General features: G+C 35.1%; 1 protein-coding gene across 38 annotated transcripts in view; it reads left to right on the forward strand.

The window, feature by feature from the left end:
- LOC149789875 (uncharacterized) overlaps window positions 1-24,781 on the forward strand; it is a 704,306-nt gene that overhangs the window by 246,652 nt on the left and 432,873 nt on the right. For 33 of the 38 annotated variants that reach the window (XR_016423748.1, XM_089971883.1, XM_089971882.1 and 30 more), the window contains 5 exons: window positions 2,464-2,885; window positions 3,353-3,716; window positions 5,509-18,852; window positions 22,338-22,460; window positions 23,939-24,058. Coding sequence is in view for 37 of the 38 variants with exons in the window: in XM_089971883.1 (XP_089828009.1) it covers window positions 2,464-2,885; window positions 3,353-3,716; window positions 5,509-18,852; window positions 22,338-22,460; window positions 23,939-24,058 (14,373 nt within the window). In the remaining variant the exon portion in view is untranslated. The remainder of the gene's footprint in view (window positions 1-2,463; window positions 2,886-3,352; window positions 3,717-5,508; window positions 18,853-22,337; window positions 22,461-23,938; window positions 24,059-24,781) is intronic. The other 5 variants (XM_089971885.1, XM_089971919.1, XM_089971912.1 and 2 more) reach the window with 4 other exon arrangements.

Below are 24,781 nucleotides of genomic sequence, written 5' to 3' on the forward strand. Positions count from 1 at the left end.
TTCAGTTGACCAGATACTTAGAACCTGATGTTCAAAGAAAAAGAAGGACTTCAGTTGACCAGATATTCTAGATCGTTTATTAAATGCACTTTTCAAGTCATCATTACATGGCAACAGCCCATCCACCTTCAGACAAACAAACCAATAGCATTTTTATGCATTGTATTAAAGGTCAAAATGTTAAAATAAAGAGCAGTTTTTGTTAAGTATATTCCTATGAGACACTCCAGTTCAACTTTTTTTATATGACAGTTATATGACTGTATATTTTTAAATTAATTTTATAACCCAGTGATCTGCCAGCAGAGATTTACATTTTATAGTCACAGTCTTTTTGATGTCTTTTTTGACACAATAAACAGATCTGTTAGCTTTATCAGGATGTTTGGATCAAAGTTAAATGTACTTGAATGCTAAAGAATTAAAAATGATTTTCAAAGATATAGAATCCAAAATCCACATTTTGTGTGTCATTGATTGAGAGAAGTTGATACCCAAAATTGGCAAGAAAGGAACCATTTGGAAAAATATTGATGGCATTGTTGATCTTATATATGGGATTTGATTCACGCACTTTTAGGAACTCTCCAAATGAAGAGCAATGGGAATTAATACTTCTGATGTTCAAAAGCTGCTCTGTGTCAAATTCTTTTTTTTATTTTGTCATAGCACAAGACCATCCTCCAATTTTAATACCATCTTCAAATGACGATGTTGTCCAATTTCATTCCCATCTTCAAGTGAGGATATTGTCCAGTTTTAATACTATCTTCAAATAAGGACATGTCCAATTTTAATACCATCTTCAAATGATGATATTGTCCAATTTCATTCCCATCTTCAAATGAGGATATTGACCAATTTTAATACCATCTTCAAATGAGGATATTGTCCGTGTCAAAGCACTGGATATGATAGATATTGATTGAATGCAGCATTAAATGATCATTGGTTGAAGATAAAAAACCAGCATTACTCTTGCAAGGCATATAATTGACCATGACTGTCATGTAATACCCGATTAATTTGGATGAATACTTTAGTTTTAAAAAGTTGTAGTTTATGCAGTATATTAACAAATGTATAGTTTTATGAAATGTGTACAAAATATTGTACCCCACATTTTCATCAAAACAAAACTAACCTTCATCATCAGCATTGATTTCTTCATATCCATTTTACAAATCAGTCTCTTGCTTTTCTTAAAACATGCTGTGTTATGTCCAAAGATTTGTTTGTGTTTGAATGTCACAGCAAAAGACATGCTGTATGAAGTCCAAAGACTTTTTGTGTTTGAATGTCACAGCAAAAGACATGCTGTATTAAGTCACAGCAAACTTTTGAGATTTACTTTTAATGCAGAACATATTGATGAGAGTACAATCAATGAAGAAGTAACACCTTTTTTATTTTATGCCATATTATTTTTTGAAAGAATATGTAAGAGTTGCATTTGCTATGCAATGACATGGCAACTGAACATACAAGTTCCAGCTTAATTCTGCATTACTTGCATTTTTGACAGGTTGTCAACCAAAGGTACAAGTTCCAGCATAAATTCTTCTAGCATTTTTGGCATGTTTGGTGAGGTAGAATCATAAAGGAATTAGCATAATTTTTATACACAACATAAATTTCAGGAATAAATTAATTGTTTTGTAAATACTTTTGATAATTTCATGCTTGCAGACAATTTTATCTTCTAGTCATAGTTAGTTGTGTCATCTGAACCTACTGTCACATGATGAAAATGTGTTAGATTTCTTTGCTCAGAACAAACTACTATCACATGATGAAAATGTGTTAGATTTCTTAGCTCAGAACAAACTACTATCACATGATGAAAATGTGTTAGATTTCTTAGCTCAAAACAAACTACTATCACATGATGAAAATGTGTTAGATTGCTAGTCTTTGAAAATCAGCCCCTTCAAAAGTTATGAAAAACATGTTCACCTGTCCTTGGTTATGTATTGAGTGAACCCACTGATAATTATAATAAATTTATTCAAATAATTAAAAAGTGAAGAAATTTTTTATACAGTTCAAGAAGAGTTCAGAAGTAGTTTTTGTGAGCATTCTACTATGGGTCATGCATCAAATGCAAATTTGCTGTTTACAGTGATTTACCTTGAACATCACCATTTAAAGGACGCCTAGTTCAAGAAGGATAATATTTAGGTGCAGAAAAATTTCACTTACAACTATTTCACCTGTCCACCAAGGACAATCTTTTTCTAACACTTGGAGTGGACTTTGTAGACACTTTTTATTGTATGCATGCATTATATATTCCTAGATGACTAAGTTGAAAATTTAGATTGGAAGAATAAACTAATTGTAATGTAGACTTGCAGAACTGTAAAGAATGAAAGAAAGAAATGAACAGAAAACAATTATTTTGTTTTAATATTGTCGACTTTCTAACATTGAAGTTAAGTTTAGAAATTTGTTTACAATCAGCACCTCATTCTGAGGAAGTTACAGAGGTGGATATGGCCATACAAGGAGAAGGAAAACTGGAGGGTCAAGAGGTAATAGCACCAGAAAAAATGACTCCAGAGAAATCTGAGGTCATCACCCTGGAAATGACTACTGAAGATGTTGAGAAATGGGAGACGGAGGAGATTTCTTTCGAACTAGTGACCAGGGAGGCAGCTGAAACTACTCCTGAGGAGGTCACAGTTGAGGAGATGCCGCTTTCTGAAGAGGAGGGAGTTCCTCTGAGGGCGACAGTTCCAGAAATCTCCATGGTCATCACCAAGGAGATTGAAGAGGTCATTGCCAAGGAGACTCAGCCTGAAGAGGTTAAAAGAGTCACCACAGAGCTTGAACTGTCCTTGCCAAAAGAGGAACTTCCAGAAGTCAAGACAGCTCCAGAAGAGGTATGATTTTTATTGCTTGTTTTTGTAATGAATTAACAGAATTAAATCTGTATCAGTAAATATCAGTTATTCATGATTTAAAGGAACACGTTTTTTTTAGATTACAAATGTATTAGGCTTGAGATCATGTGTGAATTTGATGTTGAGAATTATGAACATGATGAATATATATTTGTATATTTTCTAATGTCAGAAATTATTGGGATGAATAATATAGTCTTGATACTTTTGTTGCAATATAAAAATTGTCAAACATACACAGGAGCTCTTTAAATATTGAGAAAATGTTGCATGTTAAAATACTTGGAAGAAAGTTCACAAATTTGTGACATCCCCATTTCAAGTTTGGTCTCAGTATATTAGAACAAAGTTCATAACATGGATGGATGGACAGAGTTGTGAAGATGGGGAATACAGTATACTCTATATTTCTCTAAACATGTATACAGATTATTTTCTGATTGTAGGAGCTAGAGGAGGAGATACCCCATGAAGAGGTTCCCACAAAGGTTGAGGAGGAAGAGGCCAAACCATTATTACCCAAAGGTGAAGCACCTTGCTTTACTACACAACTTACTAATATCACCATCACACAGGGACAAAGAATCCAATTTGTCTGTATTGTAACTGGAATACCTCGCCCCACCATCAGGTGGATCCTTGATGATGTCCCACTTACTGACTCAGATACCTATATCACCGAGTATCGTCTGGATGGAACCTGCACCCTTACAATTTTGGAGACCTTCCAAGAAGACGAGGGAGAATACATATGTGAAGCCAGGAATATGTTTGGAACAGCTAAGACTGTTGCAGAGCTTATTCTCAGAGGTAAGTTGTGCTTGAGCCATATTTCCCCCATTTGTTTTCACATTTATAGTGTCATATTTTAAGGTATGAGAGTTCTTAATCTTTAATTTAATATATATACAGCCAATTTAATGAATCTGTCATAAGTATGTTTGTATGATGTTGTCTCATATATTGTTACAGCTGTTGAATTTCCTTTTTGTTGGAGTCATACTTCTATTTAACCCACTTGAATTTCCTTTGTTGAGTTGATTTCTTGTTTCATTGATTAGAGCTGTTGTATTTAAGTGTATATCATATTTGTGTTAAACTTAGCTTTAACAATTTTAAATCAGATATTTTCTTCTCATTCTAATATATTTTGTAATTAGAATTTGCATCTATATTTTGGTATAATTTAAAAAAATAAACACAACAAAATAAACACATTGCATTTGTGGTAACAAAATAAGAATAAATCGGCCATAACCAGTTATCTCATTAGTTAGTGATATGATACACCTGCAGAGGTTATTGTATTAAATTATCATTTCCACTCAGTTGAAGTGGGGCCATCTTCATCTAATCTTTTCAAACCATTAGCATTTCCCAAGAAGTTTCTTTGCAAGATTGCTCAAAGGCAATTCTGCAGAGACAACTTAAATTTGGATAGCATAACTGTATGTATATTCTTGATCACCCTTATAGATGTTTAGGCCAGTGGTTCCCAACTTGTGAGCCAGAGGGTTGTTCCAAGGGGTCCATGACTAACTAAATAATATGTATCACACATATATTACTAGTTTCAAAATGTATGTATTTGTTTTAGCGATGAATAAACTTTGAATTCATTTACAAATGTATAATGTTTTGTCACTGTGTATTTCTTCAGTAAATGCAGACTAAAAATACAACGATTAGCATATGGAGGTTTGTCAGATTTGTTGAAGTTAAGAATGGGTCCTCATAGTCAAGAAGCACTGGTTTAAACCAATAAAGTGATTTCTCAAACATTGCCTCATAGTATCCTTCATGGACTTAAGTTTGTTTTATGAAAACGTCTGATTATGCAAAAACTATTTGAGGTAGTCAAATGAAATTTTCCCCACAGGTGTATGTTGATGACCTTATTCAGCATCACATAATTAGTCATAACATCACATAATTAGTCATAACATCACATAATTAGTCTTGGTTAGAGTTCTGTCATTCTCGGTTTTGGCTGTAATGTTGCTATTAGAAAATATTCCTGCTTATACTTCAAGGTTTGTTCAATTTTTTTTTGATTATCAAAAACTAAGATTTTAGATATTGGTGATTATATTCCTATTATGTAACTAACATTCATTTGTAATGTAATCACATACACACCTCAACCTTTTTTTAATATAGAAACAGTTATGTTATTAAAGACCTTTGCTCTGTGGAAAAGTACCAAAACATCAGTTGAATTAGATAGGTGGAATCTAATATGTCTCACAAACATCGTATATTAATAATTGCTAACTTTGTCATATATTTTAAATATGCACAAAAATTAAATCTGTACTTTTAGCAAACTTGTTTGACATTTGTCAGTATGCTACAGGTTTAAACCAATATTAGATCATGTTTTCATGCAATTCTTTATATTGACATTTTTAAAACATATAATCTGCACCATATAACCAGTATTGTGCTGACATATATATTAAAAATAGAATTATAGGATACTATTCCTATTTTGTTATTCATTGCATGCTAACTACAAAATAGGACGCCTCTATATATAGATTGGTAAATGTCCATATTTCAATAAGCTTTGTTGGTTCTTCTTTGTGCCTTGTCAACATAGAAGGTTCAATTCCTCAAGATGAGGTTGAATCATTACCCGAGGAAGAGGAGGTTAAAAAACCCATCAGAAAGCAGTTAAAGCCTCAGAGAGAATATCCTGTGGTTTCTGTCAAAGATGATTCTTCACAGATATTTGTTGAGAAAGAAGAGGTTATACCATCTTATCAAATAGAGGAGGTCATATTGGCACCTCGGCCTCAGAAAGAGGTAACCTCAATTCATGCAAAGAAAAAAGTTGCTCAAGAGGTCTGTGTAGAAGGACCTGATTTGAAAGAGGTCAGACCTCATGTTTCAGAGGATGTACTTCAACCTGAACAGCAAAGACAACCTGAAATTTCTGAATATGAAGAAGTTGAACACCCCATACTGACCCACAGAAAGGGTGAATATGAACAAATTGATATTGGAACTTCTGAAGATGACTCAACCTATGAGTCAGTCTATGAAGTAACGAGGAGACCAGAGTATGAGGAGATTGATTTTGATGTTAAATCAAAGAAAGAGGTAGAACTAGTTCTTGAAGACACTTATGAATCTGAAAAGAAACCAGCTCTTCAGTTCTCTGCAATGGATATAACATTGCAAAAGGATATTGATGAGAGCTTGGAAGAAACAGTTCCTTTCACAAAAATGGAGCATGAGTACGAAGAAATTGGTGTTACTTTGAAACCTAAGGAAAAAGCTGAAGAGCAGGAACAGCCACAAGAACCTTTGTATCATGAAATCATAGAACTGAAAGGAAAGTCTCTGACTGAGGAGATGCCTCAGGAGGAAACTGAAATAAAAGAGGTTGAGGAATCAGAAGAACCAATATACCAGGAAATTATTGAGACTAAAAGAAAACCTATTGAGGACATTCTTTTAGAACAAGAATCTGAAATTCAGGTTCCAACAGAAAAGGTGACTTACAAAACCAAAGTAGAGGTTGAACAGAAACCTAAACTTGAAGAGATTGAAATAGATATCAAACCTGAAAGGCCAGAAGACAAAGTCTACAGAAAAACCATTGATCTTGAAATAAAGCCAGAGGCAATTGAAATTGAACTTCAGCCAGAGATAGAAGAAATGTATACAGAGGTAATAGAGGTAGAAAAGAAACCTGTATTTGAAGAAATTGAACTTGACATCACACCAGAGACTACCATAGAAACTGTATACAAAGAAGCTATTGACATTGAGAAACAGCCTGAAGAAATGGAAGTTGTCATCAAAGAACAACGAACATTTGAAGAAGTAATCACAGAAACCACATCTGTTGAAAAGGAACAGAAGCCAGTAGAAGTTGTGGTAGAATTTGAAGTGCCAGAGGAGATTGAAACATCATACAAGGAGACAATTGAGATTACTGAGCAACCAAAGGAAGAGGAAGTGACAATCAAGATTGAAATGAAACCATCTGTTACAGTTCTGCATGAGGAGTTTGAACTTGAAAAGAGTGAGGAAATGTTTGAAGAGACTGAAATGGCCATACCTGAGAAATTGGATTTCTTAGAAACAGTTGAACAAGTGACGGAAGTTGAAGCGCCACTTACAGAGACAGTCACCGAAGAAAGAGAACAGGTAGAACAAAGACAAGTTCCTGAAGAAATAGTCATTGAGTCTGAGATAGAAATACCTTTAGCAGAAACAATCACAGAAGTTAGAGAACAGGTCACTCCATCTCAAAAACCCTTAATTACTGAGGAGGTTGTTGAGGTGATGAAGGAAGTTGAAAGAGAAGAGGCTGAAGAGGTTTCTTTGCCCAAGAAAATGGTACCTTACCCAACTCAATTTCCTGAGGAAATCATTGTGGCACCAGAAGAAATGGCAGAAAAAGCAGAAGAGGAGAGACTTTATGAAGAAACTGTTGAAGTTGATAGAAAAACCATATTGGAAGAAATTGAAATTATGCCAGAGATAATGGCAGAAACTGTGTACAAAGAAACTATTGATGTTGAACAAGTACCAGAAGAAATTCTGGTGGAAGCAAAGGAAACCTACAAGGAAGAATTAGAAGTAGAAAAGAAACCTAAATTTGAAGTAATTGAAATTGACATTAAACCTGAAAGACCAGTAGAGAAAGTGTACAAAGAAACCATTGATCTTGAAGAGAAGCCAGAAGAAATTGAAATTGAACTTCAGCCAGAGATAGAAGAAATGTATACAGAGGTAATAGAGGTAGAAAAGAAACCTGTATTTGAAGAAATTGAACTTGACATCACACCAGAGACTACCATAGAAACTGTATACAAAGAAACTATTGACATTGAGAAACAGCCTGAAGAAATGGAAGTTGTCATCAAAGAACAACCAACATTTGAAGAAGTAATCACAGAAACCACATCTGTTGAAAAGGAACAGAAGCCAGTAGAAGTTGTGGTAGAATTTGAAGTGCCAGAGGAGATTGAAACATCATACAAGGAGACAATTGAGATGACTGAGCAACCAAAGGAAGAGGAAGTAACAATCGAGATTGAAATGAAACCATCTGTTACAGTTCTGCATGAGGACTTTGAACTTGAAAAGAGTGAGGAAATGTTTGAAGAGATTGAAATGGCCATACCTGAGAAAATAGATGTCTTAGAAACAGTTGAACAAGTGACAGAAGTTGAAGTGCCACTTACAGAGACAGTCACCGAAGAAAGAGAACAGGTAGAACAAAAACAAGTTCCTGAAGAAATAGTTATTGAGTCTGAGATAGAAATACCTTTAGCAGAAACAATCACAGAAGTTAGAGAACAGGTCACTCCATCTCAAAAACCATCAGTTACTGAGGAGGTTGTTGAGGTGATGAAGGAAGTTGAAAGAGAAGAGGCTGAAGAGGTTTCTTTGCCCGAGAAAATGGTACCTTACACAATTGAATTTCCTGAGGAAATCATTGTGGCACCAGAAGAAATGGCAGAAAAAGCAGAAGAGGAGAGACTTTATGAAGAAACTGTTGAAGTTGATAGAAAAGCCAAATTGGAAGAAATTGAAATTGAAATTAAGCCAGAGATAATGGCAGAAACTGTGTACAAAGAAACTATTGATGTTGAACAAGTACCAGAAGAAATTCTGGTGGAAGCAAAGGAAACCTACAAGGAAGAATTGGAAGTAGAAAAAAAACCTAAATTTGAAGAAATTGAAATTGACATTAAACCTGAAAGACCAGTAGAGAAAGTGTACAAAGAAACCATTGATCTTGAAGAAAAGCCAGAGGAAATTGAAATTGAACTTCAGCCAGAGATAGAAGAAATGTATACAGAGGTAATAGAGGTAGAAAAGAAACCTGAATTTGAAGAAATTGAACTTGACATCACACCAGAGACTACCATAGAAACTGTATACAAAGAAACTATTGACATTGAGAAACAGCCTGAAGAAATGGAAGTTGTCATCAAAGAACAACCAACATTTGAAGAAGTAATCACAGAAACCACATCTGTTGAAAAGGAACAGAAGCCAGTAGAAGTTGTGGTAGAATTTGAAGTGCCAGAGGAGATTGAAACATCATACAAGGAGACAATTGAGATTACTGAGCAACCAAAGGAAGAGGAAGTAACAATCGAGATTGAAATGAAACCATCTGTTACAGTTCTGCATGAGGAGTTTGAACTTGAAAAGAGTGAGGAAATGTTTGAAGAGATTGAAATGGCCATACCTGAGAAAATGGATGTCTTAGAAACAGTTGAACAAGTGACGGAAGTTGAAGCGCCACTTACAGTCACCGAAGAAAGAGAACAGGTAGAACAAAAACAAGTCCCTGAAGAAATAGTCATTGAGTCTGAGATAGAAATACCTTTAGCAGAAACAATCACAGAAGTTAGAGAACAGGTCACTCCATCTCAAAAACCGTCAGTTACTGAGGAGGTTGTTGAGGTGATGAAGGAAGTTGAAAGAGAAGAGGCTGAAGAGGTTTCTTTGCCTGAGAAAATGGTACCTTATACAACTGAATTTCCTGAGGAAATCATTGTGGCACCAGAAGAAATGGCAGAAAAAGCAGAAGAGGAGAGACTTTATCAAGAAATTGTTGAAGTTGATAGAAAAGCCAAATTGGAAGAAATTGAAATTGAAATAATGCCAGAGATAATGGCAGAAACTGTGTACAAAGAAACTATTGATGTTGAACAAGTATCAGAAGAAATTCTGGTGGAAGCAAAGGAAACCTACAAGGAAGAATTAGAAGTAGAAAAGAAACCTAAATTTGAAGAAATTGAAATTGACATTAAACCTGAAAGACCAGTAGAGAAAGTGTACAAAGAAACCATTGATCTTGAAGAAAAGCCAGAGGAAATTGAAATTGAACTTCAGCCAGAGATAGAAGAAATGTATACAGAGGTAATAGAGGTAGAAAAGAAACCTGAATTTGAAGAAATTGAACTTGACATCACACCAGAGACTACCATAGAAACTGTATACAAAGAAACTGTTGACATTGAGAAACAGCCTGAAGAAATGGAAGTTGTCATCAAAGAACAACCAACATTTGAAGAAGTAATCACAGAAACTACATCTGTTGAAAAGGAACAGAAGCCAGTAGAAGTTATGGTAGAATTTGAAGTGCCAGAGGAGATTGAAACATCATACAAGGAGACAATTGAGATTACTGAGCAACCAAAGGAAGAGGAAGTGACAATCGAGATTGAAATGAAACCATCTGTTACAGTTCTGCATGAGGAGTTTGAACTTGAAAAGAGTGAGGAAATGTTTGAAGAGATTGAAATGGCCATACCTGAGAAAATGGATGTCTTAGAAACAGTTGAACAAGTGACGGAAGTTGAAGCGCCACTTATAGAGACAGTCACCGAAGAAAGAGAACAGGTAGAACAAAAACAAGTTCCTGAAGAAATAGTCATTGAGTCTGAGATAGAAATACCTTTAGCAGAAACAATCACAGAAGTTAGAGAACAGGTCACTCCATCTCAAAAACCGTCAGTTACTGAGGAGGTTGTTGAGGTGATGAAGGAAGTTGAAAGAGAAGAGGCTGAAGAGGTTTCTTTGCCTGAGAAAATGGTACCTTATACAACTGAATTTCCTGAGGAAATCATTGTGGCACCAGAAGAAATGGCAGAAAAAGGAGAAGAGGAGAGACTTTATCAAGAAATTGTTGAAGTTGATAGAAAAGCCAAATTGGAAGAAATTGAAATTGAAATAATGCCAGAGATAATGGCAGAAACTGTGTACAAAGAAACTATTGGTGTTGAACAAGTACCAGAAGAAATTCTGGTGGAAGCAAAGGAAACCTACAAGGAAGAATTAGAAGTAGAAAAGAAACCTAAATTTGAAGAAATTGAAATTGACATTAAACCTGAAAGACCAGTAGAGAAAGTGTACAAAGAAACCATTGATCTTGAAGAGAAGCCAGAGGAAATTGAAATTGAACTTCAGCCAGAGATAGAAGAAATATATACAGAGGTAATAGAGGTAGAAAAGAAACCTGAATTTGAAGAAATTGAACTTGACATCACACCAGAGACTACCATAGAAACTGTATACAAAGAAACTATTGACACTGAGAAACAGTTTGAGGAAATGGAAGTTGTCGTCAAAGAACAACCAACATTTGAAGAAGTAATCACAGAAACTACATCTGTTGAAAAGGAACAGAAGCCAGTAGAAGTTGTGGTAGAATTTGAAGTGCCAGAGGAGATTGAAACATCATACAAGGAGACAATTGAGATTACTGAGCAACCAAAGGAAGAGGAAGTAACAATCGAGATTGAAATGAAACCATCTGTTACAGTTCTGCATGAGGAGTTTGAACTTGAAAAGAGTGAGGAAATGTTTGAAGAGATTGAAATGGCCATACCTGAGAAAATGGATGTCTTAGAAACAGTTGAACAAGTGACGGAAGTTGAAGCGCCACTTACAGAGACAGTCACCGAAGAAAGAGAACAGGTAGAACAAAAACAAGTTCCTGAAGAAATAGTCATTGAGTCTGAGATAGAAATACCTTTAGCAGAAACAATCACAGAAGTTAGAGAACAGGTCACTCCATCTCAAAAACCGTCAGTTACTGAGGAGGTTGTTGAGGTGATGAAGGAAGTTGAAAGAGAAGAGGCTGAAGAGGTTTCTTTGCCTGAGAAAATGGTACCTTATACAACTGAATTTCCTGAGGAAATCATTGTGGCACCAGAAGAAATGGCAGAAAAAGGAGAAGAGGAGAGACTTTATCAAGAAATTGTTGAAGTTGACAGAAAAGCCAAAGTGGAAGAAATTGAAATTGAAATAATGCCAGAGATAATGGCAGAAACTGTGTACAAAGAAACTATTGATGTTGAACAAGTACCAGAAGAAATTCTTGTGGAAGCAAAGGAAACCTACAAGGAAGAATTAGAAGTAGAAAAGAAACCTAAATTTGAAGAAATTGAAATTGACATTAAACCTGAAAGAGCAATAGAGAAAGTGTACAAAGAAACCATTGATCTTGAAGAAAAGCCAGAAGAAATTGAAATTGAACTTCAGCCAGAGATAGAAGAAATGTATACAGAGGTAATAGAGGTAGAAAAGAAACCTGAATTTGAAGAAATTGAACTTGACATCACACCAGAGACTACCATAGAAACTGTATACAAAGAAACTGTTGACATTGAGAAACAGCCTGAAAAAATGGAAGTTGTCATCAAAGAACAACGAACATTTGAAGAAGTAATCACAGAAACTACATCTGTTGAAAAGGAACAGAAGCCAGTAGAAGTTGTGGTAGAATTTGAAGTGCCAGAGGAGATTGAAACATCATACAAGGAGACAATTGAGATTACTGAGCAACCAAAGGAAGAGGAAGTAACAATCGAGATTGAAATGAAACCATCTGTTACAGTTCTGCATGAGGACTTTGAACTTGAAAAGAGTGAGGAAATGTTTGAAGAGATTGAAATGGCCATACCTGAGAAAATGGATGTCTTAGAAACAGTTGAACAAGTGACGGAAGTTGAAGCGCCACTTACAGAGACAGTCACCGAAGAAAGAGAACAGGTAGAACAAAAACAAGTCCCTGAAGAAATGGTCATTGAGTCTGAGATAGAAATACCTTTAGCAGAAACAATCACAGAAGTTAGAGAACAGGTCACTCCATCTCAAAAACCGTCAGTCACTGAGGAGGTTGTTGAGGTGATGAAGGAAGTTGAAAGAGAAGAGGCTGAAGAGGTTTCTTTGCCTGAGAAAATGGTACCTTATACAACTGAATTTCCTGAGGAAATCATTGTGGCACCAGAAGAAATGGCAGAAAAAGCAGAAGAGGAGAGACTTTATCAAGAAATTGTTGAAGTTGATAGAAAAGCCAAATTGGAAGAAATTGAAATTGAAATAATGCCAGAGATAATGGCAGAAACTGTGTACAAAGAAACTATTGATGTTGAACAAGTACCAGAAGAAATTCTGGTGGAAGCAAAGGAAACCTACAAGGAAGAATTAGAAGTAGAAAAGAAACCTAAATTTGAAAAAATTGAAATTGACATTAAACCTGAAAGACCAGTAGAGAAAGTGTACAAAGAAACCATTGATCTTGAAAAGAAGCCAGAGGAAATTGAAATTGAACTTCAGCCAGAGATAGAAGAAATGTATACAGAGGTAATAGAGGTAGAAAAGAAACCTGAATTTGAAGAAATTGAACTTGACATCACACCAGAGACTACCATAGAAACTGTATACAAAGAAACTATTGACATTGAGAAACAGCCTGAAGAAATGGAAGTTGTCATCAAAGAACAACCAACATTTGAAGAAGTAATCACAGAAACTACATCTGTTGAAAAGGAACAGAAGCCAGTAGAAGTTGTGGTAGAATTTGAAGTGCCAGAGGAGATTGAAACATCATACAAGGAGACAATTGAGATTACTGAGCAACCAAAGGAAGAGGAAGTAACAATTGAGATTGAAATGAAACCATCTGTCACAGTTCTGCATGAGGAGTTTGAACTTGAAAAGAGTGAGGAAATGTTTGAAGAGACTGAAATGGCCATACCTGAGAAATTGGATTTCTTAGAAACAGTTGAACAAGTGACGGAAGTTGAAGCGCCACTTACAGAGACAGTCACCGAAGAAAGAGAACAGGTAGAACAAAAACAGGTTCCTGGAGAAATAGTCATTGAGTCTGAGATAGAAATACCTTTAGCAGAAACAATCACAGAAGTTAGAGAACAGGTCACTCCATCTCAAAAACCATCAATTACTGAGGAAGTTGTTGAGGTGATGAAGGAAGTTGAAAGAGAAGAGGCTGAAGAGGTATCTTTGCCTGAGAAAATGGTACCTTACACAATTGAATTTCCTGAGGAAATCATTGTGGCACCAGAAGAAATGGCAGAAAAAGCAGAAGAGGAGAGACTTTATCAAGAAACTACTGAAGTTGATAGAAAAGCCAAATTGGAAGAAATTGAAATTGAAATTATGCCAGAGATAATGGCAGAAACTGTGTACAAAGAAACTATTGATGTTGAACAAGTACCAGAAGAAATTCTGGTGGAAGCAAAGGAAACCTACAAGGAAGAATTAGAAGTAGAAAAGAAACCTAAATTTGAAGAAATTGAAATTGACATTAAACCTGAAAGAGCAATAGAGAAAATGTACAAAGAAACCATTGATCTTGAAGAGAAGCCAGAGGAAATTGAAATTGAACTTCAGCCAGAGATAGAAGAAATATATACAGAGGTAATAGAGGTAGAAAAGAAGCCTGTATTTAAAGAAATTGAACTTGACATCACACCAGAGACTACCATAGAAACTGTATACAAAGAAACTATTGACATTGAAAAACAGCCTGAAGAAATGGAAATTGTCATCAAAGAACAACGAACATTTGAAGAAGTAATCACAGAAACCACATCTGTTGAAAAGGAACAGAAGCCAGTAGAAGTTGTGGTAGAATTTGAAGTGCCAGAGGAGATTGAAACATCATACAAGGAGACAATTGAGATTACTGAGCAACCAAAGGAAGAGGAAGAAACAATCGAAATTGAAATGAAACCATCTGTTACAGTTCTGCATGAGGACTTTGAACTTGAAAAGAGTGAGGAAATGATTGAAGAGACTGAAATAGCCTTACCTGTGAAGTTGGATGTCTTAGAAACAGTTGAACAAGTGACAGAAGTTGAAGCGCCACTTACAGAGACAGTCACCGAAGAAAGAGAACAGGTAGAACAAAAACAAGTTCCTGAAGAAATAGTCATTGAGTCTGAGATAGAAATACCTTTAGCAGAAACAATCACAGAAGTTAGAGAACAGGTCACTCCATCTCAAAAACCATCAATTACTGAGGAGGTTGTTGAGGTGATGAAGGAAGTTGAAAGAGAAGAGGCTGAAGAGGTATCTTTGCCTGAGAAAATGGTACCTTACACAATTGAATTTCCTGAGGAAATCATTGTGGCACCAGAAGAAATGGCAGAAAAAGCAGAAGAGGAGAGACTTTATGAAGAAACTGTTGAAGTTGATAGAAAAGCCATATTGGAAGAAATTGAAATTGAATTTAAGCCAGAGATAATGGCAGAAACTGTGTACAAAGAAACTATTGATGTTGAACAAGTACCAGAAGAAATTCTGGTGGAAGCAAAGGAAACCTACAAGGAAGAATTAGAAGTAGAAAAGAAACCTAAATTTGAAGAAATTGAAATTGACATTAAACCTGAAAGAGCAATAGAGAAGATGTACAAAGAAACCATTGATCTTGAAGAGAAGCCAGAAGAAATTGAAATTGAACTTCAGCCAGAGATAGAAGAAATGTATACAGAAGTAATAGAGGTAGAAAAGAAACCTGTATTTGAAGAAATTGAACTTGACATCACACCAGAGACTACCATAGAAACTGTATACAAAGAAACTGAGAAACAGTTTGAGGAAATGGAAGTTGTCGTCAAAGAACAACCAACATTTGAAGAAGTAATCACAGAAACTACATCTGTTGAAAAGGAACAGAAGCCAGTAGAAGTTGTGGTAGAATTTGAAGTGCCAGAGGAGATTGAAACATCATACAAGGAGACAATTGAGATTACTGAGCAACCAAAGGAAGAGGAAGTAACAATCAAGATTGAAATGAAACCATCTGTTACAGTTCTGCATGAGGACTTTGAACTTGAAAAGAGTGAGGAAATGTTTGAAGAGACTGAAACGGCCATACCTGAGAAATTGGATGTCTTAGAAACAGTTGAACAAGTGACGGAAGTTGAAGCGCCACTTACAGAGACAGTCACCGAAGAAAGAGAACAGGTAGAACAAAAGCAAGTTCCTGGAGAAATAGTCGTTGAGTCTGAGATAGAAATTCCTTTAGTAGAAACAATCACAGAAGTTAGAGAACAGGTCACTCCATCTCAGAAACCCTTAATTACTGAGGAGGTTGTTGAGGTGATGAAGGAATTTGAAAGGGAAGAGGCTGAAGAGGTTTCTTTGCCCAAGAAAAAGGTACCTTTCCCAACTGAATTTCCTGAGGAAATCATTGTGGCACCAGAAGAAATGGCAGATAAAGCAGAAGAGGAGAGACTTTATCAAGAAACTGTTGAAGTTGATAGAAAAGCCAAATTGGAAGAAATTGAAATTGAAATAATGCCAGAGATAATATCAGAAGCTGTGTACAAAGAAACTATTGATGTTGAACAAGTACCAGAAGAAATTCTGGTGGAAGCAAAGGAAACATACAAGGAAGAATTAGAAGTAGAAAAGAAACCTAAATTGGAAGAAATTGAAATTGACATTAAACCTGAAAGACCAGTAGAGAAAGTGTACAAAGAAACCATTGATCTTGAAGAAAAGCCAGAGGAAATTGAAATTGAACTTCAGCCAGAGATAGAAGAAATGTATACAGAGGTAATAGAGGTAGAAAAGAAACCTGTATTTGAAGAAATTGAACTTGACATCACACCAGAGACTACCATAGAAACTGTATACAAAGAAACTATTGACATTGAGAAACAGCCTGAAGAAATGGAAGTTGTCATCAAAGAACAACGAACATTTGAAGAAGTAATCACAGAAACCACATCTGTTGAAAAGGAACAGAAGCCAGTAGAAGTTGTGGTAGAATTTGAAGTGCCAGAGGAGATTGAAACATCATACAAGGAGACAATTGAGATTACTGAGCAACCAAAGGAAGAGGAAGTAACAATCGAGATTGAAATGAAACCATCTGTTACAGTTCTGCATGAGGACTTTGAACTTGAAAAGAGTGAGGAAATGTTTGAAGAGATTGAAATGGCCATACCTGAGAAAATGGATGTCTTAGAAACAGTTGAACAAGTGACAGAAGTTGAAGCGCCACTTACAGAGACAGTCACCGAAGAAAGAGAACAGGTAGAACAAAAGCAAGTCCCTGAAGAAATAGTCATTGAGTCTGAAATAGAAATACCTTTAGCAGAAACAATCACAGAAGTTAGAGAACAGGTCACTCCATCTCAAAAACCGTCAGTTACTGAGGAGGTTGTTGAGGTGATGAAGGAAGTTGAAAGAGAAGAGGCTGAAGAGGTTTCTTTGCCCAAGAAAATGGTACCTTACACAACTGAATTTCCTGAGGAAATCAGTGTGGCACCAGAAGAAATGGCAGAAAAAGCAGAAGAGGAGAGACTTTATGAAGAAACTGTTGAAGTTGATAGAAAAGCCAAATTGGAAGAAATTGAAATTATGCCAGAGATAATGGCAGAAACTGTGTACAAAGAAACTATTGATGTTGAACAAGTACCAGAAGAAATTCTGGTGGAAGCAAAGGAAACCTACAAGGAAGAATTAGAAGTAGAAAAGAAACCTAAATTTGAAGAAATTGAAATTGACATTAAACCTGAAAGACCAGTAGAGAAAGTGTACAAAGAAACCATTGATCTTGAAGAAAAACCAGAGGAAATTGAAATTGAACTTCAGCCAGTGATAGAAGAAATTTATACAGAGGTAATAGAGGTAGAAAAGAAACCTGTATTTGAAGAAATTGAACTTGACATCACACCAGAGACTACCATAGAAACTGTATACAAAGAAACTATTGACATTGAGAAACAGCCTGAAGAAATGGAAGTTGTCATCAAAGAACAACCAACATTTGAAGAAGTAATCACAGAAACCACATCTGTTGAAAAGGAACAGAAGCCAGTAGAAGTTGTGGTAGAATTTGAATTGCCAGAGGAGATTGAAACATCATACAAGGAGACAATTGAGATTACTGAGCAACCAAAGGAAGAGGAAGTAACAATCGAGATTGAAATGAAACCATCTGTTACAGTTCTGCATGAGGACTTTGAACTTGAAAAGAGTGAGGAAATGTTTGAAGAGATTGAAATGGCCATACCTGAGAAATTGGATGTCTTAAAAACAGTTGAACAAGTGACGGAAGTTGAAGCACCACTTACAGAGACAGTCACCGAAGAAAGAGAACAGGTAGAACAAAAGCAAGTTCCTGAAGAAATAGCCATTGAATCTGAGATAGAAATACCTTTAGCAGAAACAATCACAGAAGATAGAGAACATGAAATGCCATCACATTTAGAAGAGGTTGTTGTGACAACCAAAGAGGAAAGAAGTGAGGAAGTTGAAGAGCTCATTCATCCAGAAGTAGAAGCAGAAGAGGTTCTTAAGGAGAGGGCAGAATTTGAGACCGAGGTCTTTGAGAAGTTGCATATTGAAGAATTTGTAGAGGAAATTATCGAGAGTGCTCTTCAGGAAGTAAAATCTACAGTCTTTGAGGACCAGACTAAATTAGATCAACTGCTGCAGGAGACACCTGTAAGTAAAGTTGAAGAGGTTAAGCCTGTGCCTGATACAAAGATTATGGAAACATTAGGAGTTGATGAAAAGGAAGAGACTTCTATGGGAGAAATATTTATAGATGTGACACAAAAACCAATGAAAGAGAAATTTGTATTGTCAGTTCAGGAATATGAAACAAAACTGATTGCAGAAAGCTTTGATGTGATAACAAAGGAACCTGATGCAGGTGTAGTCACAACTGCTGAAAACATTATTCTTGATATCACTGAGGGTTTATCTGAGGAGGAAAAACCTGAGGAAAGCCTGATTGAGCTATTGATTGTTGAGGAAGAGGAAAAGTTAGCAATGGAGGAAAAAGAATTCACTGCAGAACAAAAGCCTGAAGAGGTTCAAGCTACTCCAGTTAAAGAGGAAACAACTGAATTGGCCGAGGAAATTATTCCATCTAAGTCAGAAACAGAAGAAATACCATCAGTAGAGGCAATTGATGGTCACTTTGATCAAATTATTACTGTAGAAGTGGCAAAAGAAGCAACTGAAATTTCTTTTGCACCTAAGAAACTGAAGCCAGATACTGTAGTTGAAACAGTTCAGGTTGAGGTTGTACCTTCTGAAACTGAGGTACCAGAGGTAGAAGTGGTACCAGAAATCACTAAACTTAAACCACAGGATAGCATATCTTTCTCTGTTGAGGTCATTGGCAGTCCTACAGGTACATGGACATTCCTTTTAAGCATTTGGATGCGCACATTTCTAGCATATGGTTATGTCAGCCATAGTTGTATTCTAGATCAGTGTTATCATAACAGTTAACATGCCAATGCTATTTTTTGTTGTACCATCGATATCCAGATACAAATAAGCTTTCAACAAAGAACGTGGAATAAGTTTAAAATAGATCATGTCACTTGATCAGTTATGTTACCTTAAGCTGTTTATTTTGTGCTTTTAAGGGTAACACTTATTGGAAGCTTATTGATATGATGGATTCTGTGGAAATGTTTTCAATTTGGTTTATATATAAATGCTGAATGCATGACTAAAAATAGCATGCACTAAAGAAAGAAAGGCAAACCTAACATTTAAGAAACTGAACGGTACATTATTGCTCTGAAAAAGTTAAATATTGAAAACAGAAAATTGCCATTTTCATCTTAAAGATAAATTGCTTTCTTGAATTATGAAATTTATTTTTCCACTTTGTCATTCAGTAATTTAGTTGGCAGTTTCATTGGCAGTGTTGCTCTGGCTGATGATGGAAAGGGTGGAGTACAAATTTGTATTGGGATCGAATTTCCATGACTCTGATTGATCATGGACAGGGTGGCGTACAAATTAAATGTATTGTGATCGAATTTCCATGACTCTGGCTGATCATGGAAAGGGTGGAGTACAAATTAAATGTATTAGGATCGAATTTCCATGACTCTGATTGATCATGGACAGGGTGGAGTACAAATTAAATGTATTGGGATCAAATTTCCATGACTCTGGCTGATCATGGAAAGGGTGGAGTACAAATTAAATGTATTGGGACTGAATTTCCATTGCTATGGTTCTGAAGATGGGAATAATGCATATCTTTAGAAATTCTCATATCTGAATAAGATAGGGGTCTTTCTATTTTAAGATTTGTGATCCCTGGCAATCCTTAGAAAAACCCTACATCTGGTTTGGTATTCTGTACCATCCTTTGATTTCCTGTATTTACTTTGAATTCATTTATTTTTGTGGGTATTAATTTTGCAGTTTGTGAAAAATTATGCATGGTTTTGCAAACACAAGATTTAGAAACGTTTGTACCACATGAAAATTACTGAACTCAGACTACTCTGCCAGTAAATATTGTGGAATACTGAGTAGGAAAATGATAGGATTTGCTTTTCAAAGATGAGATCAAACAACAGGAGTCAAATATACAGGCAGATTTGTTTCAGGTTTGGTCATTCACAGGACAAATTCAGATGGCAGTGGGAAAGTCTAGTCCAACTGTAAGAAATACCATGTTAATACCCAAATTAATGAATACATTTTATAAGCTGTTAAAGAGAGAAATTAAATCAAATTAGTCATCGATGTGGTACTAATCAGATCATTTTCATTTCATCTGAATTTGACCTAAATCACTTAGATTTTGTAGTACTGTTCTGTTTTTTATCAGTGTTGTCTGGTATACTTTTTATTTTTTACTGAAGCTTTCATAGTGCATCATCAAATGGTAATCTGCAGTCCAGTCAATTTCTTTCAAATTGTATGCATTAAAGGCATTACACTAATACTAAGTTATGCTTTATTGAAAGCTTCAAAGCCATTTTGTTCAAATCTATGCAAACAAATAGTTTTTAATAACAAGTTAGCTGTCATAATAACATGGTAGCTGTCATAATAACAATGCAGAAATATATTAACATCATTTAATACTGCTTCTGTTTTTATTGCAGAACAATAACATGTGATTTCTTCTAGTTTAAAATAACCTATGCTGGAACTTTTTCTTACAGAAAGAAATCAGTCATTCATTTATTTAAGAAAATAGAGCAATTTAAGTTAGCTTTTTTAAAATAATCAACCATTTCCAGGCAGTGTCATTACCACAGGCCTCAGCCAGTAATAAAATGTGGCAATTTTCTAGTAATCAGATGATTGATATATCTCATTTGCTTATCAAGAATTACATTCTTTGTTTTGGTGTTTGTTAACTTTCTATTACAGTAATTTGTTTTTTTTAAAAAATGTTCTGTTTTAATCATTATTTCAACCACTTCGTGGTATACGTCACAATGATCTTCAATCACTAGAATTAAGACTCTAGTTTTACATTCTGGAATAATATGGTATGCTGTATGCAAGGTGCAAATCAGTCAAATACAGTAGGATTAATACATGATCATATATAAACACGATTAATGTGCATGATATAAACATTCTGTATTTCTGCTTGTACAGCCAATCTCAAAATGTGTCACTGATTTAGTGTTGCATCATTTGGAATGAATATTTGCATTAGGGTCTGTTAATTGTTCCATAGTGAAGTTCAGTTTTGTGAATGTTATGATACCTTGAACTGTGACTATAGTTAATTGCTAATTAGTCACATTTTTCTATGTATAAGAAGTTATTATAAATTCAGAGTGGGTAATTTGCTAATGAAACCATATGAAACTGCCAAGTTGTAAAAGTTCTATTTTGATCATTTTAATGATTAAGATAATTTTATATCAGTTTTCATTGTATATAAACTTCATGAAATAAATTAAATATGCCACAGGTTCCTTGGTGATAGTGCATAATGTATTATTCAGTGAGTGTTGTAAGTTTAATATATGTGAATATATAAGTTTAATTTCAGACGTAATGTTAGGGACTTTGAATTACTTGATGATAATCTGTGTTGCATTGTTAAGTTTTTTTCTTGGTTTGACATAAGTATTTTATTTTTCAACATGACATTATGACACGTGATATAAATATGAACATGTGACAGATATTTATCTGACTTTGTGTGTTCTTTTTATTCTTATCTGTCTGTTAGGTCTTATATATTCTTATGTAGTATTTATAATCAGGTTATTTTAAATGTACCATTTTAAATGGTGCATTGCTAAAGCAGAACCAGGAATACCAATCAGAAATTCTTTTTGAATTAGAGTTTGATATGGAATTCATTTTGAATTAGAGTTTGATATGGAATTCATTTTGAATTAGAGTTTGATATGGAATTCATGCAGGGCTATCATCATTAGTACCTTAAATTGAAAAGCATCTTTGAATAACATTTAATTGCAAAGCAAATATCAGCAACAGCTGATCAGATTAGATGAGATTTCAAATGAATATAGGTCACATCAAACACATGTAATAATTTAGATGAGATTTCAAATGAATATAGGTCAAATCAAACACGTAATAATTTAGCTATATGAAGTTATTTCATACACGTAATGTTAGTTGTACATTTTTAATTATTTGTATGGTATGATCATATATTATGTGAATATACAATGACTAAAATTAAGCAAAGAAGTTTTTTCGATATTCAAATAGAATTGTCACATAATAAATCAGCAAAATGTGGCACAAACTGTGAGTAGGTCATTTGATAATATTATTCTGAATTATAAGATTGTTTATTTATTGCAAGAGTGTAATGTACCTTTAGATTGCAAAAAAATAAGAAGTTTTTTGTTACATTAACAGCTCAAGAGGAGAAACCAGAGGAGAAGGTAGAGGTGGAATTAGTCCTTGAGGAGAAAGTTGAAAAAGAGGAGGTAATTTTTGAAGTTCAAGTGGAGGAAACTGAAGCCAAATTTCAACCTACAGGTGAGTACAGGCATGACAAATTTTAAGCTAAGAAAGCAGATTTCTAAAAATGTTTTGCCAGGAAACACCCAATGTTCAGCATTTTGATTAGTATGTATATATAGTATGTAGATATATATGTATATATAGTATGTAGATATATATGTATATATAGTATGTAGATATATATGTATATATAGTATGTAGATATATATGTATATATAGTTATACAGTAGAGGTTTAGGCTTTACTTTATACTTTCAACTTTTTCTCTTGTGAGTTGATTTCATGCTTTTAAAAGTTTGTAAATTTGCTTGTAGTTTCCCGTCTAGTTAATTTTATTTCCTCTGAAATAGGTCCCTGGCATCATTCAGATTAACTTACCTTGGACAGGAACGATAATATGTATTCACCTATCCCATTATGCCTTATAAGCAATGGTGACCATAAACATTGACTGAATCATAAGTGAGTGTGCAGGATAATGAAGGAAACAAATTTGATTAACGGGCCACGTGTGGGATGGGTGGAGCAGGCACATGACATTTACATTGTCCCAGAACATTATATACTAATCTAAAACAATTAACCAGAAAAGAAATGAAAAGACAAAAATATATGTTAGTAGAATTTGGGATATATGTACAGTTTGTGATTTTAGGCTGACCTACACCCAGGTGTTATTGTGATATCAGCACTTTTCACTAATGGAATCATCTGGAGGCAATTAGCTTGTGTCGTGGTATCAAAGGACCACTGCCAGTTAGCTTGTGTCAAGGTATCAGAGGACCACTGCCAGTTAGCTTCTGTCATGGTATCAGAGGACCACTGCCAGTTAGCTTGTGTCATGGCATTAGAGGACCACTACTAATTAGCTTGAATCATGGCATTAGAGGACCACTGCTAATTAGCTTGTGCCATGGTATTAGAGGACCACTGCTAATTAGCTTGTGTCATGGTATTAGAGGACCGCTGCTGTTTAGCTTGTGTCATGGAATTAGAAGACCACTGTTAATTAGCTTGTGTCAAGGTATTAGAGGACCACTGCTAATTAGCTTGTGTCATGGAATTAGAGGACTCTTTTCTAAGGTTGGTATGGTAATGGATCCCATTATATTGTGTAATATTGAATACTGTGTACCCCAGTATAAAGTCAACTCAGACCACAGATCATTGACAACTCACCTACATCCACATGGATTTGAGTTTCAGTGAATATGGGTATATTAGAAAGCTTGCCAATAGCTTCCTGTAGGTCAGTGGTTCTTCCCAGGATTTTGCCAGATTCTTCCTCCACCATATATACTGAGTCACCAAGTATCATGTGCTTAAACCAAGAAAACCAATCCATCATTGTCAGAAGGCAGACATTGCTTTGCTAGATCAGCTAAAATAAGGTAATGGTTTTAGAGGTGTAATATAAAACTAGAAGAAAAGTATTTACCTGCCACCAGTTTTATAGAATAGTCTCATTCCTTACTCTTCCTGTTTCCTCTCAGCAGAGGCCCCAGAAGGGAAGACAGTTGAGGAAGTGATTATGCTTGAAAAGAAACCAGAGAAAGAGGAAGAAGAGGTTGCAATCACTATACAGCTAGAGAAGGCCAAACCCAAACCTCAAGGTGGGTTTTTATTTTTATACTGGTAGATATCTAAAAATGAGGTGGTTTGAGTCAATTTACATTGCAGCCATTTTGATTTGGTAGAAGGAATTTCTTTTAGCTTTCTGAATTTTTTTCCCACAACAGTTATTTTATATGAACCAGTACAACTTTTTATATCAGAAATCTTGTCCTTGGATGAAGCATTTAGGATTAAGTTACATGTATATTCCAAAATCTGAGTTTATCCTGAGGCCCAATTGGTATTTGTTTCTTCAAATTTTAGACTGGGAAATGGTTGATGAAAATAGAACTAGCCACATGTTGTCTCACTGTTCCAGTAATAATTCTGAAACCAGTCTTGATATATCTGATTTAAAAATGCTATAATGTATAAATGTTGTAGAAACTAAATACTTTGTTATTATTGGACACTAAAAGCTTAACTAAAGCATGGAATATACCCTATTCACCTTTGTAAAATGTGCACCGAACTACCTCAAACTTAGACCCAGACCTGACATCACATAATGTACCTTCAGATCAGGGTCTCTACTGTTTGTTTAAATCATTAATGCAACAAGCAGCAAAGTCCCTGATTTGTTGGCTTATCATGTAATGTCAGGTCAGAGTCTGTGCATGTGGTAGGTGGCACATGTTATACATAGGTAAATACCATAACTTGAATATATATTGTCTGTATCCAGTAGTCTAGAAGTGATACCAGTTAGTCATAATCCAGTG

The sequence above is a fragment of the Sinohyriopsis cumingii genome, chromosome 10 (genome assembly GCF_028554795.1).
Source record: "Sinohyriopsis cumingii isolate HCF-2022 chromosome 10, ASM2855479v2, whole genome shotgun sequence".
NCBI classification, from domain to species: Eukaryota; Metazoa; Mollusca; class Bivalvia; order Unionida; family Unionidae; genus Sinohyriopsis; species Sinohyriopsis cumingii.